Here is a 16,501-nt window from a genome sequence, read left to right as displayed (position 1 = left end):
CTGTAAATAGATATATATCTGAATAGATATATGTCTGTAAATAGATATTTGTCTGTAAATAGATATTTATCTGTAAATAGATATATGTCTGTAAATAGATATATGTCTGTGAATAGATATATGTCTGTGAATAGATATATGTCTGTAAATAGATATGTGTCTGTAAATAGATATATGTCTGTGAATAGATATGTGTCTGAATAGATATGAAATGAACAAATAGTATGTGATTTCTGCATTTGACATGGCATATTTTTAATTTGGGATTTAGTAATTTTGTAGATCCCGTATGAAAAGCATTCCTAATCGACCAAATAATTAGATTTGAGGGCATAGCTACTAAGTAGTCTTTTATTTCAACTAAATCACTATAAGTTGCTCAAATTGAATAAGTTAAGAATGTAAAAGAAAGATCAATTAAATTAAGAATTCTCTCAGGATTTTCCACTATAACTTTTCAATGTCCATACAGTTTACCTAGAGATATACAGTCCTCATATTGGTTTTCTTTATCAGTTAAGTTCCACTTTAAATTTTTACTGTTGGTCATTACATCACTTCATTCATCTTTGCTTTAGACCAACTTGGTCAATTTGACCAACCAACCAACTTGAAAGTTATTTAAATTTTAATTAGAAGACATGTATTAAAGATGAACCTAATATTGGCTTGTTATTCTGAAATTTAAAAAAATCAGATGATAAAATGAAATAAATGGAAGACTATATCATGCTACTGTACAATTGTGTATATAATGCGCACCCTTTCTTACCATTATGTAAATCTTGTATACAGTCAACTAACAATATATACTTCAACATTGTTTTTGACATGATATAAACTCAGGATGAGTCCAATGAATTTTAAAGTGATTATCTGATATCCTTTTCTTTGTTATTGTTATTTGTATATATAGTTTTGTATGGCTAAGCCATGTAAGGAATTGTTACAAACAAAATGATATACATGTAAAAGTAAGGAAGGGGAGATAGGGGGTCATTGTGACTTTTTCTACATACATGTACACCATTTTGTAAAAAAAAAATTTAGGCATTGAAATCACATTATTTTATCATGTTGATTATGAATTATTCATGTTTTTACTTTTATGGTATATTATTTTATATTAGTTTTTTAATATATATTTACTATTATATTAGATACGCATAGATTTATGACGATTATAATTTTACTTGTGTTATAAACACAATATGTGAGGGGAAGCGTAATATCTTAGTGTTAATTCAATACAATGTTTAAAGAGGAAAATCTGGAAAAATCTGTGTATTAAATATGTGTATTCAATACTCTTTATATAGGTTATTGATCAATGAAAATGATTTTTGGCCAGGTGTAACAGAAATCAAATTTTGAAAGAATTCCATCAACTTTGAGTTATTGATATACATATTGTGATATAAGCACAACTGATTGACACAAGAACAAGACAACCTCACCGAATGCATTCTGCTAGAATACAATGATTGTAGCTAACTATGTGAAGTTTTGTAGTTTTAAACTGAATCTGATAGTGCTTTTAATCGTGCCTTAGTCATGCTTCTCTTTATAGTAATCATAGATTGAATTACATATAGATACTCATCATTAACATGACTAGTTTGTACAATTTTAAAAGATCTCGTTTGAAGAATATGAGTCTTTGGTTAAGTTTTGTGTATGGGGAAGGGACACTGACGTTTACATTTGCTTTACCAATTCAGAGAGATCTATTTTGAATTGAGCTCTATCATGTGGTAAAACAACTGTTAAGAGGACTTTCTCGTTTTAGGATTGTGTAACTTGATTTAGTAGAGTGAGTTTGGGTGACAGGTTTTTGGTAATCATAATCCAATATTTAATTTTAAATTCAACATAATTGTAAATATGTCAAGTCATTTTAGAGTAAGTTAAAGTTTGGATTGAATTTATATGTATACGCCTTCAAAAACATTCTTTGAGAAAATTTCACTATGTCCATTTTGTGATGTTCAATATTCATAGTAAGTGCCATTCAGTTTTCATACAAAGTGCTCTTCATTTTTCACAGTATGTATGGACCAATTTTCATTCTTAAGTGCTGTTAAATCTTGCTAGATTGTAGGCTACTCTTCATATTAGACACCAAGTGCTAAAACAATTGTAAGTGAAGATCAGTTTTCATTGTAAATGCAGTTCAGTTTTCATTAAAAGTGGCACTGGTTGTGATTGACATACATTCCTGTCCACATTTGTTCAATTTGAATAATAGTTCAATTTTCATTGTAAGTTCTGTCCAATTTTCATTGTAAGTGCAGTTCAGTTTTCATTGTAAGTGTCCTTGTCACTGGTTGTGATTGACGTACATTCCTGTCCAAATAATATTTGTTCAATTTGAATAATAGTTCAATTTTCATTGTAAGTTCTGTCCAATTTTCATTGTAAGTGCAGTTCAGTTTTCATTGTAAGTGTCCTTGTCACTGGTTGTGATTGACGTACATTCCTGTCCAAATAATATTTGTTCAATTTGAATAATAGTTCAATTTTCATTGTAAGTTCTGTCCAATTTTCATTGTAAGTGCAGTTCTGTTTTCATTGTAAGTGTCCTTGTCACTGGTTGTGATTGACATACATTCCTGTCGAAATAATATTCAATTATACCAATATATATCTTTATTTTTATATTATAATGTTTAAATATCTTTTTATTGTATCATATTTAGGACTATTCATGTATACCATTTTTATTTCATCTAAACATAATCATTTAAATGTATGTATATTAAAGTTTTTTTTTTATAAAACATATATACAAGCATTTGCTTTTCCATTTGGTAGACCTGTCTTTTAACCAAACATGCTGGGGTTTTGGTATCAAGTATCAAGCACTCCAACTAATGATTCATACAAAGGCAATCGCGTAGAAAAACAGTTAAAAGGTCATGGTTCGCCACTTTAGGGGTTAGATTTTGGTCTTGAATATAATATGTAAATGGCCTCCAGAAGTACTAGAACTGGACGAAAAACGCATACTCCCTTCAAAAATATCTCGAACTAAAAATTTTACTTTCCATTTCTATATGGCAGAGTCTCAAGAAAAGACGACTCGTCATTTCAACTTTCAAATGTGGATAATTCTGGACACATGGATTTGAATACTACTCAAATTTTGACGATGAACTTTGAACACTATTACTGATTGGCTTGACGTAAAAATTCCATTTCGGAGACTAAGGTACGGTTGGTCAAACGGATGCCGAACCGTTCAAAAGAACACAATTTAAAACTGACTTTTTGCAGAGGCATTTAAAAACTATGCTATAATTTTCAATACTAGGTAAACTGCTGCAGTGAGGAAATGATAATAGAGGAGGGGCATACATCTGGTACAATAAATTCACAAAGAAAGAACACACAATTTGATGAATATTTTAATAACTTTTAGTTGATACCCATTTATAAGTATTGAAATATTTATATTCTTTGCATTTAAACCACCTGAAAGATATTTAGAAACAGAAATAAAGAACCATTGTCTACAAGACCGACGGCAAAATATCCACTCCACTTTCCAGTAATACCGACTCGATTACATCGAAACGAAAACGGACTTCGATATAACTTTTGATTCATGTTCAGTGTTCAGTGTATTCGCTCATTCTCCCAAAGTCCTACATTGGTTAGGTTTATTCTAAACATGCAGCATCAGTGGCATTTTAAGAGGGTTTCTACTGGTTGCCCCACTTTCGATTTTCGTTTATCATTGTACATAGTATTGCTTGTAAGCCCCCTTGTCAATTCTGTGGCCCCATACTTGATTCATAGTAACATCACACTGTGCAGCATGAGATGAAAATTTGCCCACACAAATACAAAACATATACGTACCCAAATTTAATACAGATTCTCCAAGAATGTTCTTTAAAACATTTGGTTGCCAAGACATTAAAATAAGCTATACCAACAAGATCTGCAGTAGACTTTTCTGTTTTTTTCGCATTTTTCAGACACGTATGGAAAGCATTATCACAATCACAATGTAACCTGAAATTTGAATGACGTTTATTTCTTATTTTGAGTTGGCCATGTGTAGTACTTAATCCGAGGGAAAGGTTGCTCGGTGGCTCAAATATCTTAGGGACCATCACTAAAAAAGGCCGCACCCCAGGAATAGCTTCCATTAACAGGCATTGAATTGACTTGCGAGAGAGCAAGTTAAAAAAAAAAAACAGAAATTCCCGGGCGATGTGCGCAGTACCTCTTAAGTCCATGGGCCCCCACTAATCTAGTTGACCCACCGTTTATGTTATTCGTTGCAATTTTATCCCAGCTCGTTGTCAAAAAACAAATAATATTCGAATTCTATCATCAGAAACACAAGCTTTATACGAGTAAACAACACACCTCGTCCATGGTAAAAGGTTGATAAAAGTCCCCTTTCTTCCGAATCCATTAATTTTTGGTGTACATTTATCATGAGTTCTACAACAGGCATCAGTTACTGGTTTGGACCCTAAATCAGCATCATTCTTGGCCACATTACCAGTGCCACACCATTTGGTTCCTAGAAAAAAAAGCGTCAGTCTACGTTAACCTTAGGGGCCGTACGAAGATCAGATGCACGCAAATTAAGTATAACTTGGATGGAGTCAGTAAAATTAACCATTTTCCTGGTTTACTGACTCCATCTAAGGGGCCCTCAAGGCGGTTCATGGACAAATTTATGGTTAATCTACGTGTACCTGAGGCTATTCCGAACAGCCTTCTTGTTGACGTGTAACAAGGTCTTATAATGCTCGTTTGACTGAAATTTAGTCATTTAGTATTTTCAAAATAGCAACATTGAACATTTTGTGACTAAACTTACCAGGTGCAATAATATTTATAATTGTTCGTTTATTTGCTGTAATAGATCTCTTCTTGCTTCCACAATATTTTTTGATTCTGTTCAATTCTTCAACAGAAACTTCATTTACCGTCTCTCGGCGACTAAACAATAAAGATAGGTTATCATTATATCATCTTTGTCTTCCTAGTCGCAAATATTTGCAAGTATCTTCTTAAGTATATGTGCTTTCATATTTTAACTCAGAGATTGATAATTGATGCAAGTCAAGTTTACTATCACAATAGAAAACAATTATCATGATATAATAACTCGATTACTATTACTATTACTTTACTAGTGTTTTCAATCCTCCGTTGGTCTTTGACATTCAGTGGAATCTTACAAACATTTGGGGTGACTGGCAGAATCTTGGAGCAACTTTTTTTAACAACTGACAGCACTACAGGAATCTGGTCAGTCGCTTAATGTCGTCGAATTGATGGCATTTTCTCGTGTTCATCTTAATAAAATGAATCACCAACCAACCTCAGCACCCCGCCCCACCCCTCTATACTACTTTAATTCACTATACCCACCTTGAAACAGGAGGTAGAATATAACAATTTAGTTCATCACGTTTACCACCACCTGTATCAAACGTTACACCAGTACTTTCACCTCTTGTAAAAAAATGGAATTGTTCTGCAAGACAAAATGGTACCAACAGAACCAGTACTAGTAAATATATCCCAGTCATAGCAACTCTACTGTAGAATAGTGACCAAATGTGTTGACGTCTCTTTTTATATTTCAGTCAAGGTGTCGACTAATTATATTTACTAATTGAAAATCAGTAGATGTACAATTGAAATACTACAATACTACAAAATTAGAACAGTATCCGGTTTGGCACCATTTTAGTCACAAGGATACATATTTTCACAATACCTAACTACACGATTCCCACGTACTTTACTAAAATAAAAGTGACCAAAAGTAACACCAAAGTGAACTTTTATAGGGACACTTTCGCCCTCCACTTGACCAATCGTATCTCACCTTAATCCCATAGATATGATGTAGGCTATATTTCTATTTGTGAAAGTATTTTAGAAATTTAATATTCTATATTCAAGTAAGTAAATTTTTCATTCTACCCAATTGCAGAACTCCTTAACTGGTATCTTGAGAATGTACGTATTTTACCAAATAAATTGGATTTTCATACATGTACGTCCATTACATTTCAATTTTGTGTTACCTTTCAATTCATTTGTGATCCTGTGTTCGTCTGTTATTTATTAATTGAATATAGGTTGGTACTGGTTTGATGAGATAGCTGGGGTGTAATCTGGTTAATATTTGGTTGTCCTTATCACTGTGAATGCAACCAGGCGGAATGGGGGTGATTTGTGCTCTAATAACTTCTGTTCAATGGAGGTGAGCTGCTGAATGCAACAAAGATAAATATAACAAACACTTTTGGTAAAAATCGTTTTTATAAAGTGATATATTTTATTTATACCATAGAAATGAATCCTTAACTAACAAATAATATCTAGTACAGACATAGACACTACAAACACAAATACATTGTACTGTGCAGCACAAATAACACTGGTGCTTAATCATTGGGTCAAATGAAAAAACCCTGTAATCACAAATGAACTGTTCCATTTAGATCTTACCCCCACATTAAAATGCATGTACAGAAGAGTCCATATGCTTAACAAGGTAACAGAAGAATTTTAAATGAAAGTCACATATCTTACTAGAATAACTGAATAAAGAAAATGAAGAAATCTCAATTTCAATTTTGATTCAATTCAAAAGCATATGGAGAATGCAGCTAAAATAAGGAAATTTATAGTGGAGTTGTCAAATGATCTTGTGTTTGCAATACCCCTAGGAATGTTGTAAACTTTGAAATATCCTTTTCACCTCCAAAATCTTAAATCTCTGAATTTGAAATCTGAAATTTTTCCTTAAATGCAATGACCTGTAATTTGAAGTTTTTTGACACTTGTATAGCCTATGATGTATAAGTTTGATGACACCATCTATCAAAATTATATATCAGAGGCTAAGAAGGACACAAATGTCTTAAAAATGACAACATCTAACAAGACAAAATGATTTTTAAGAAAATGATGAAAATATAAAAATAAAATATGATGTACATAAATATTTACAATTCCAAAATACGTTGTTAAAAAATCAAAGGAAAAAAATCAACAAAAGAACAAAACAGAACAAAAATCAAAATCAAAAAGTCATAGGCTAAAACCAATTTATCCTTAGATACTTTTGTCAAATTTTGACTTCACTTACACTCTGGGCAAAATCACTGATTCAAATTTGTTTACTTTGATCAATCAACCTCAATCAACTGCCAGAATCTCCAAAATTTACCATGGTTAATTTACCACTACATCAAATTTGTAAAATGTAATTTTTAGTTGGTAGGCAGTGTATCTCAGGATTTTTTGTTTTCTTTTGATTTGAAAATCAAATTCATATTCTGTTCTTATTGATTTATTTCCTATGACATTTTCCTTTGATTTTGTTCCTGGTTTATTCTTCTGTTGGCATTTTCCTTTTTCATCTTTTAGGTTAAACTACTGACTCTGTTTTAGCTAGAAAATAAATTCAGAAAAGTGTTACAGTGTTTTTGACGTTCTATTGTGCAGATGTTGCCGATATCAATATGTCAGAGGACATTACTGCCTGTGAGAAAATCAATAACAGCAGGGAGGTGATGATAGTCTAAATTTCCCTGATATATTTCAATGAATCGTAAAATAACCAGACATTGGAGTCTAATTTTTAAAAGTGATACACATAGCTGAATTGAGCACTATCAAATATTTTGATGATATTTCCCGGTAATTAATTTGAAAAATTATGATAGAAATTTCCAAAACAGCTCTGAATTTTAAAAGTGTACTGAAATTTGACAGTAGAAATGTTCTTTCTAAAAAGCATAGTGATGTTATTTAAATAGAATAATGATCCTATATATAAAGATTATGTGTATAAAAGAACCAAATACCATTAAAAAGGACATTAGATCAACACATATCATCCGAACACCATTAGGAGATATACATATTCATAAAAAACGGTATTGACCATCTTCACCATATCAAGCTATTGCTTGTATCATGGAAGTTTGTAAATGAAGCGATTTATTGGATTGTATGCTAGGGAATACAGCCAATCAGAGACTTCAGCATAAAGATTTACAACACAAAGCCATAACATTGACAGCAATTCTGTCAAGGCCTCCAATTGGCTATATTTGCTGGCAAACAATCCAATCAAATTGCTGCATTCCATGATATAAGAAAAGTGGCTATTGCAGTGAAGTTATAAGATGAAGTTTGTAATAGCTTGACATTATGAAGATGGTTATTACCATACTCGTACCATACACATATCTTTAAGAACCATAAAATTTTTTTCCTATTTATTTTTTTGACACAAATTTTTTTTATAACAACGACTAATCTCCAGCACCAACCATAACACTTGCTTTATTCAGAAGTTATTGCCTCTACAGTTGAACATGACTGGCATATAAGATGATTAACAAATCTACCTGACCAATAATAAAAGTTAAATAAATAGGCAGTGGAAAGTTAATAAATAATAAGGTCACTAGAAATATTATAATATATATTATAAGGTACCTAAACCATTCATTGGTTTTGTTACACTATCTTTATGCCCTAGTTGCTGCTGCATTTTTGCTAACATTGCCTGCATTCTTTGAATCTGTAAGGAGAAAAATTATTGAATCAAATAATTACAAAGCTTATGTTGTTCTCAAAGTCAAAATTTGTTTAGAGAGTATTTCATCAGCCCTGTCTTCCGAAAAATTTCCTAGTGTTCTAAATCATACCAATAGGTGACTGAAGGCAAGACCAACCTTTTGCTAAATACATTTAAAAGCAGACAGCTCAACACAGGGCTGGCTAAATTGCAAAATGGTGGAAAATCATATGGTAATTTTGTTCAGAGGGTTGCTAACTTTACAAATCCGATTTATGCAAATGACCACCATTTCCCAAAAATAGCTGTCTTCACTGACAGGGCTGACAACATGACACTTTTTAAATGAAAGCAAAATAGATTTCAGAAGAATTAATATCTCTGACTCCTACACTGATCACATGAAACAAATCCTGAAAATCAAATGCTGCCTAGCCAAGATGGAGGCATGAATAATAATTGAATTCTATATGAAGGAATGAATGATACCTCAGCTTCTTTCTGCTGTAATAATTTTTCTGTGGCTTCACCAGTTCCATCTATCATAGAATCTCTCTTTAATTTACTGAAAAATTACACAGAAAAAATGTCAATGTAAGCTTGTCAAATCAAACAATATGGAATCAGCGTTTTAAAATGACTTTGCAAAACAAAAACTACATCTGTTCATAATATATCAATATACTGATTCATAAAATTTCATAATGAAAAAAAAAACTGTTAATATTCTAGACTATACAGCCAAATGTGAACTAATCAACAAATATTGGTCTTTACTGAGATTATTCATGCCTTTCAAATTTACACAAATTTAAGCAATCTCTATAAATGGTATATCTATCAAGATTTAAAAGTTTAAGATTCAAATTTCAAGACTTAATTCTAACTTACGTTCTTTCTCTTTGAGTAGTACCAATTTGATTTTGAATATGTTCTGCTCTATAATTTTCATAATGTATATCAGACGTCACATCTTTTAAATCTTGCATATGGGTACTAAAATATAATATACCATATATACATTATACCAAGAGATAATATAAACACTTATATCTCATCTTAAACTGAGGCTTTGTCAGATGGTGTACATAAACTGAGGCTTTGTCAGTTGGTGTACATAAACTCTGGCTTTGTCAGTTGGTGTATATAAACTCAGGCTTTGTCAGATAGTGTATATAAACTGAGGCTTTGTCAGATGGTGTACATAAGCTCAGGCTTTGTCAGATGGTGCACATAAACTCTGGCTTTGTCAGATGGTATACATGAACTCAGGCTTTGTCAGATGGTGTACATAAACTGAGGCTTTGTCAGTTGGTGTATATAAACTGAGGCTTTGTCAGATGGTGTACATAAGCTCAGGCTTTGTGAGATGGTGTACATCAACTCAGGCTTTGTCAGATGGTGTACATCTACTCAGGCTTTGTCGGAAATCAAATTAAATATGGAAGATGAAGTGTGTAAAAACTGACCTAATTAACATTTGTCGTAATCTTACAAAATCACAATGACTAGGATTATCAACTGAAATAAAAAACCAAATTCACACTGTAATATCAATTAAGTATGGTAAAAAGAATTACCATTTGACGAGCAAAATTCATTGATGCCTGCACAAGATTTTTTACACTGCACAAAGTAAGCTTTTGTTTAGTGATGAATCTTAAATATATGCAATCATACAGTCAAAAATAAATATATACTTTTCTAGGATATGCAAGCTGATTTGACTTCTACTGACATGGATATTTTAAAATACCAAATTTACCTAAAAAAATAAACAACTAAAATAAAACCTACTTTCGACAATGCCCCAAGGATAAGCTCTACCTCTGATTTTTTTACCACCTGCTTCTACCACTGTATTACAACCCACTACAGCAAATGGTACAGCTGCCTACAATTCCAACACATCAACATAATCTTATAACAATATGAAAATATAATTTCTATCAAATTATCCCCCTTTAATCTCCATAGAGTTATTCCCCTTTATCTACTAGATTTATAATCTTTTGTCTTCAATATAAAATGACAGCCTTTCAAATATTTGCTCATCCAGCACAAAGAGCTAAATTGTAGCTAACTTTGCAATTTTTAAAATTTAAAATCCATCGTCTGGCTCTCTGACACTTCAAATATATACATTAAAGTTCAGATTGTTGTCTCTTTCAGGCGATTATTGTTGAATGGTAAGAGAAACTAATGTCAAATCTATATTCTAAAAGTGTTACAGGTAACTTATAATCCCTTATTACGTAAATTAAAAATTGTGAGGTAGCCTTGCTGAAAACTGTCTTCCTATAATCTTCATAGAGTAATTTCCCTTAATTTACAGCTTTATCATAATATTTCTTCTGAAGTAATTCTTCCACACAAAGAAATATCTCATCTACAAACCTTTAATAAATCATCTTGTTGTTTGAAATCTTCATCTTCATCACTATCACAATCTGGGAATTCATAGATCTGTATAGAATGATGATCTATTTCATCTAGAATCTAGAAAATAAAAACAAATACATAGAAAATATATTCTTCACATTAAGTCTACTATACATGTAAATGAATCACATTGATCTCTGGGAAACATTATAAATTGGAATCCAAGATCTCCTAAACTTATCCCATGAACACTAGTAGTTCTACTGGCTACCAAATGAAGTCATATCTTCATTCAAGGGTTAACTACTATTTTTAGAATACAGTACCTACCTTCTGTTTTAATCTATTAACTTCAGGTTTAGTAAGAATGTCTGATTTAGCTATAATTGGTACTATGTTTAGTTTATGATGTAATTGTTTCATCATAAATATATCTATAGGTTTTAACCTGAAATATATCATTCAATAATTCAATATCAAATCGACTAATGTATATAGTTCTGCCAAAAAAATTTATAACCAGGTTTCATGCCTAAATCTAGATATGCAGTGCACACATCAAAAAATTCCAAACATATACATGTACTGGATTATTTTTAAAAAAAAATCACCAAAAAGGCATTGGTGGAAAATGTAGCCAAATCAAACAGCTGTATCTTTCCTTATTATTCCAGTTAATACCAAGAGTTTTGGCCATGGACCAGCTGTTGAGGAAGATCCCCCAGAACCTAAATTTGTTATTCATGTTATTCCTTTCTTTCTGTCTTTGATAGGTCAATCAAGCATGGTTAAGAACATCTAGAGCTATTGATATAAAATAAAAAGTAAGAGGTGTACCTACCCATGACCATAAGGTGAGATGAAATATAAACAACAGTGTACTCTGTTATCTACTATATGTCTTCTATTGATACTAGTTTCATCAGTATAATACTGTTCAAATTGTTTATCAACATACTCCACAATAGATTTTACTCTATAAAAATATAATAATTTCTATACATATACACGTATTATCATTGTATAAAGAGGTTTGCCATAATGTCTTTTCTATATATGAAAAGACAAGTTGTCATTTTAACTTTCAAATGTTGATTATTCTGGCCACACATGGATTTGAAGACTCAATTTTGGATGATGAGTTGTGAACAGAATTACTGATTGGCTTACTAAGACTGAGGTATGATTGCTCAAACTGATGGCGGACTGTCCCTTTAAAATGAACTGAAATGTACAGTTTCCTGTCATACTTTAGTGCACTAAATTAAGCCATAGTTCTTGTTCACTGGTAATTTAAAAGTATGCTAGGTCTTACTTTCTAATCTTAAGCTTGTTTGCAGAAACATTGTAACTAATAATTCAGAACAAAAGCATGGAAAAATGATTGGTTGTTGGATTTGCAGATATCATATCAACCAATCAGATTTCTACAACCAAATTCCAGAATCATATAATTGGAAATAACCACACAATTTTTAGTTTATTTCCAGCAAAGAAACTGGTGTTGGTAGATGAACATCCCAATTACAGAGAAGCATCAGGTATTTTAGAAGTAACTTACCCCGTATCTCCATTAATAGCATCATTATAACCTGGTGTATCAACTATAGTTAATCTTAATCTTACACCTTTCTCTTCAATTTCTAACTGTTTCTTTTCTATTTCTACTGTCTTTTCTAATCGATCTGAAAAAAAAAGTTCATGAGATGAGCTTCTAATGTGTTTCCAGTACATTATTTACTTACAAAATCCTCTTCAGGACATCTCCAGGGTTTGGGTATCCATTTACAGCTGGGTCGCCTGGAATTATAAGCGAAGAAGTGTGGACTTTGATACACCTTTTGACATAAACAAGCAAACGACATTATGTGATGAACCAACACTCTAACCTACTGTGCTATAGAACCCCATAACAGTAAAATGACTGTTGTTTTCCTCACCTGTAACAGATCCTACCTCTCTTTCACCATATAATTCAGTTAAAAATAAACTATTAATTAATGTGGACTTTCCTAAACCTGATTCACCTGAAAAATTCCAAATATTTTGTTACATATGGCTGCAATATGGCACCAAATGCCGAAACACCACATATAAATGTCACATCTAAATGACAAACTCAGGTATGAATACAGGTTAAGATTCTGATTAAGGTTGAAGAAGTATGGCATCATCATTAAAGTGAGCCTGCAATGAACACAATTTTAGCCAGGATAACAGTGTCAACTCTCGAATTTTTTTTCACTGCCATTTCAGAATTCAGGAGACACCCAACATGATTAGTAAATGAACCATGAAGCTAATCAGACAAATGTCAAGAAATTATTTAATCTGTCTTAATTTCTAATATCAATTGTTTAACAGCAACAGAAAAATTTATTAGAAAGAATAATATACCTACCAACAACCATAAGAGTAAAATCAAATCCTCTTTTCACAGCTTTTCTATGTACTTGATCTGGTAGAGTAGCAAAACCTACATATTCATCATCATCCTATAATTATATAATATTACAAATCATATATATGAGACATCCTTGCAACATTTGGTAATGTTCTCTGCATGTTCCTACTAATTTCCCAAAATTACAGTTCCAACAAAGCTTGAATGTAAGTTAAAAGATATAATATATTGATGCAATATTATTGATTGATACAATTAAAATTACATGTATATATAAGCTTATATTCAATAGATATATGCAATATGAAGCCAACTGTTAAACATTAAAAGGAACTTATCAAAAGGGGAATAAGTACAGTACGTTCAAAAAAATATGTTTGTCAGTTTGTCACACTATTATTTATAAAATCTGTCATTGACACATTGTCAAGTGCAAGTTTTATTCACTTATTAAAGTTAAAAGGGAGAGTCTGATTTAATTTCAATGTGTAAGATTATGCCTAACGCTGATATTAAATCTAAACCTTTCTTATCGTTAATATACTTTTACCTTGCAACCAAGAAACCCTTCATTTTAAGAATTGCTGTATTAAAAAAACAAAAAAAACTTTTGCTTGAAATTGTTATGGCTAGCGACATATTTTTCTACATGATGGAAGTCACAAAACCTGATTGAAAAAAAAAACTGATCGAAAAAAAAACAGACCCATGCTTTAAGAGTGCAAGCAATACCAATATGGCATCTATCAAAATAGAACTGGATATTATGAAATAGATATATATATATAATTATACTCATGGAAATGTTATGATACACCTAGTTATTATAGTACACCTGGTCAAATTTCATCATCTGAGTAGTATGTAATTATTATTTGAGAATAGAAGAGGTATATATTACTCCACCTTACACTAACAAGTAATATCTACATGTATGTATACAAACATATTTATATTACATGATACTTCTACAGTTTTATTAGAAAATATCAAATTCTCTCCTATTATGTTAATTCATTCTGCTCTGAAACACTTTGCAAACACAATTCAATATTAGTAAAGTCAATTTCATTCTTAAGTCAAAGCATTAAAAAGAAAAAGAAATTAAATATCCACATGTTACAAGAGTAATAACTTAAGTATACTCTGTCCACCAACTTGTCATGCACCCAACACATGCAATCAAAAGGAAAGGAGTCAATGTGCTTTGGTAGCAGCTGGTTGAAAAATTTCTGTTATTGAGGGTTTCATTGCGTATTAAAATACAGTCATTTTGGGGGAGGACATTTAATTCTGCATCTCCTTATTGATCTTGTAAGCCGCTTTGCATTGATCTTTCCTCCAAAACTAAACATACCATGAAATTTTGTTCCGTTAAATTTAGATTTACATATTCAACCTCCTTAAGAGTCATTTATCAATTCAATAACTATACCTACATTTACATTTTCTGAGTCAACTGGAAAAAGTACAACTTTTACCCAAGTTGGTTTTTTAAATGACATAATTTAGTGAAGTTAATTGAAGATTAAATACTCATTATTCATATAACAATTACATTTTACACTGGGTTGATTGGAAAATTTGCATATAAATTTACAGCTCTAGTGGAATGAGGTGAATACAATTTTTTATCAACAAAAATCACACTATCTATTCATTGTTTTCCACTTGATTTGAATGGTAAACAGGACAATTGTTGTTATTTTAGTATGGTGAATAAACCAAGAATATAAATCTAAATGTCTAGTTTTTAGGTTAATGTTCTAATCTTCAGTTAAAACATAAATCTCTCTATATTGAGTTGCCAACTGGTTTCATAACTAGCTAAATCCATAAACATATTTTGATACTAGTATTTCAGGTTTGTTTCAACACAGTCTTTTTGCTATTTCTTTTTTTCCCTCTTTCTTACAAAGGTCAAATTAGTCAACTACTAAAAAAACTACAATCTAGGACATTGAAGGAAAAGATATGACAAATGTTGCAACAAAAATACAACTCATATCAGAAGATCTGAAATGCAAGAGACAAATTTTGGCAGTGGAATCTGGTAAAACCAATTCTGATGCCACAGATGGTGCCAATAAAAGTGGGTCTAATGTCAGCTTTCAAAAATGTCACAAATTAAATATAATTATGCTAGCAATACAATAAAACAGTGGACCATCTTACTGGATTGTAACACCTCAAGGCAACGCAATATTCAGCGCAAATTTTGGCTACTTGCATCTGAAAATGAGCATGTTTAGGATAAAGGGAACAGATTCAGGGAATCAATTTGGACTTTTTAATAATATGGCTGCAGTGCTTCATTAAGAATTCACCTCACCAATACTTTAACTTTAAGTACAGTCAATAACACTGGGTTGTTGACACAATTCAACCTCAACAGTAGATCTGGTAATATAGAAACACTATATTGACACTAGATTAACACTAAATCTCTCTCATCAAATAGATAAACACTAACTAGTGGTCAACTGAATTAAAGGAGATCTTCTCTCTTTGAACTTCATGGTTAAAAAATTAATACCACTTACAACTGACCAGGGGCTAGTTTGAACTTTTAAACTATGAAAATTATTAGGGAAAATAAGTATGGTCAAAATAGAATGTTATCATTACAGTCATGTTGTGGGGGTCCATGTAGGCTTAATGAACTTTTTACTGAAGATGTTCCTTTTCTCTTAACAATATATTTAGTAAGAAGGGATAATTTTCAGTTTTTTGACCTTTCATCAAAATGAGAAAAACTGAAGGACAGTCTTAAATTAAGGACAGAGACAAAAGAAAGGTGTTAAATTGTTTCTTTATCTCACACCTTTTAAACATTTTAACCTTTTAATAAGTAAATATAACAAGACAACTTATTTTACACATTATAACTCTTAACTATTACTTAACATAAAAACATTATAATGTACAATCACTTTCCTTCTTTATTTTACCTTATTATTTTCAAAATAAATAAAACAAAAAAATCTGTACAAGCAAGATGATTCAAGTTAATCAAAATCTTGTTCAAATCTTTCGTTGTACGATCAGGTGTTTCAAAAAGTTTAATAGGATCCTTTCTACCAGCTGGTCCTGGGCCAAACCACTTGATATTGATCTTTCCCCCATTATCTGTACCA

The 16,501-nt window shown here is 31.4% G+C and overlaps 2 protein-coding genes across 2 annotated transcripts; both read right to left on the bottom strand.

The window, feature by feature from the left end:
• Positions 1–3,896: 3,896 nt before the first annotated feature.
• On the bottom strand, positions 3,897–4,553 carry LOTGIDRAFT_99095 (hypothetical protein; the record flags this gene model as incomplete). The annotated part of the gene is made up of 2 exons (XM_009052377.1): positions 3,897–4,020; positions 4,381–4,553. Coding segments are annotated over 2 exons (297 nt in total), but the record flags the coding sequence as incomplete, so codon positions are not given.
• A 1,731-nt stretch (positions 4,554–6,284) lies between these two features.
• On the bottom strand, positions 6,285–14,778 carry LOTGIDRAFT_238963 (hypothetical protein; the record flags this gene model as incomplete). Its single annotated transcript, XM_009052376.1, has 13 exons — positions 6,285–7,440; positions 8,497–8,581; positions 9,068–9,143; positions 9,470–9,574; positions 10,048–10,099; positions 10,376–10,472; positions 10,976–11,077; positions 11,291–11,408; positions 11,802–11,936; positions 12,522–12,645; positions 12,901–12,987; positions 13,362–13,455; positions 14,722–14,778. 13 exons carry the CDS (start codon positions 14,776–14,778, stop codon positions 7,418–7,420), a joined length of 1,155 nt encoding a protein of 384 aa, XP_009050624.1. The 3' UTR covers positions 6,285–7,417.
• Between the last annotated feature and the right edge of the window lie 1,723 nt (positions 14,779–16,501).

The sequence above is a fragment of the Lottia gigantea genome, assembly GCF_000327385.1.
Source record: "Lottia gigantea unplaced genomic scaffold LOTGIsca_180, whole genome shotgun sequence".
Lineage (NCBI taxonomy): Eukaryota > Metazoa > Mollusca > Gastropoda > Lottiidae > Lottia > Lottia gigantea.
The sequence above is the reverse complement of the archived record's forward strand: the minus strand, read 5'-3'. Positions and strand labels throughout refer to the sequence as shown.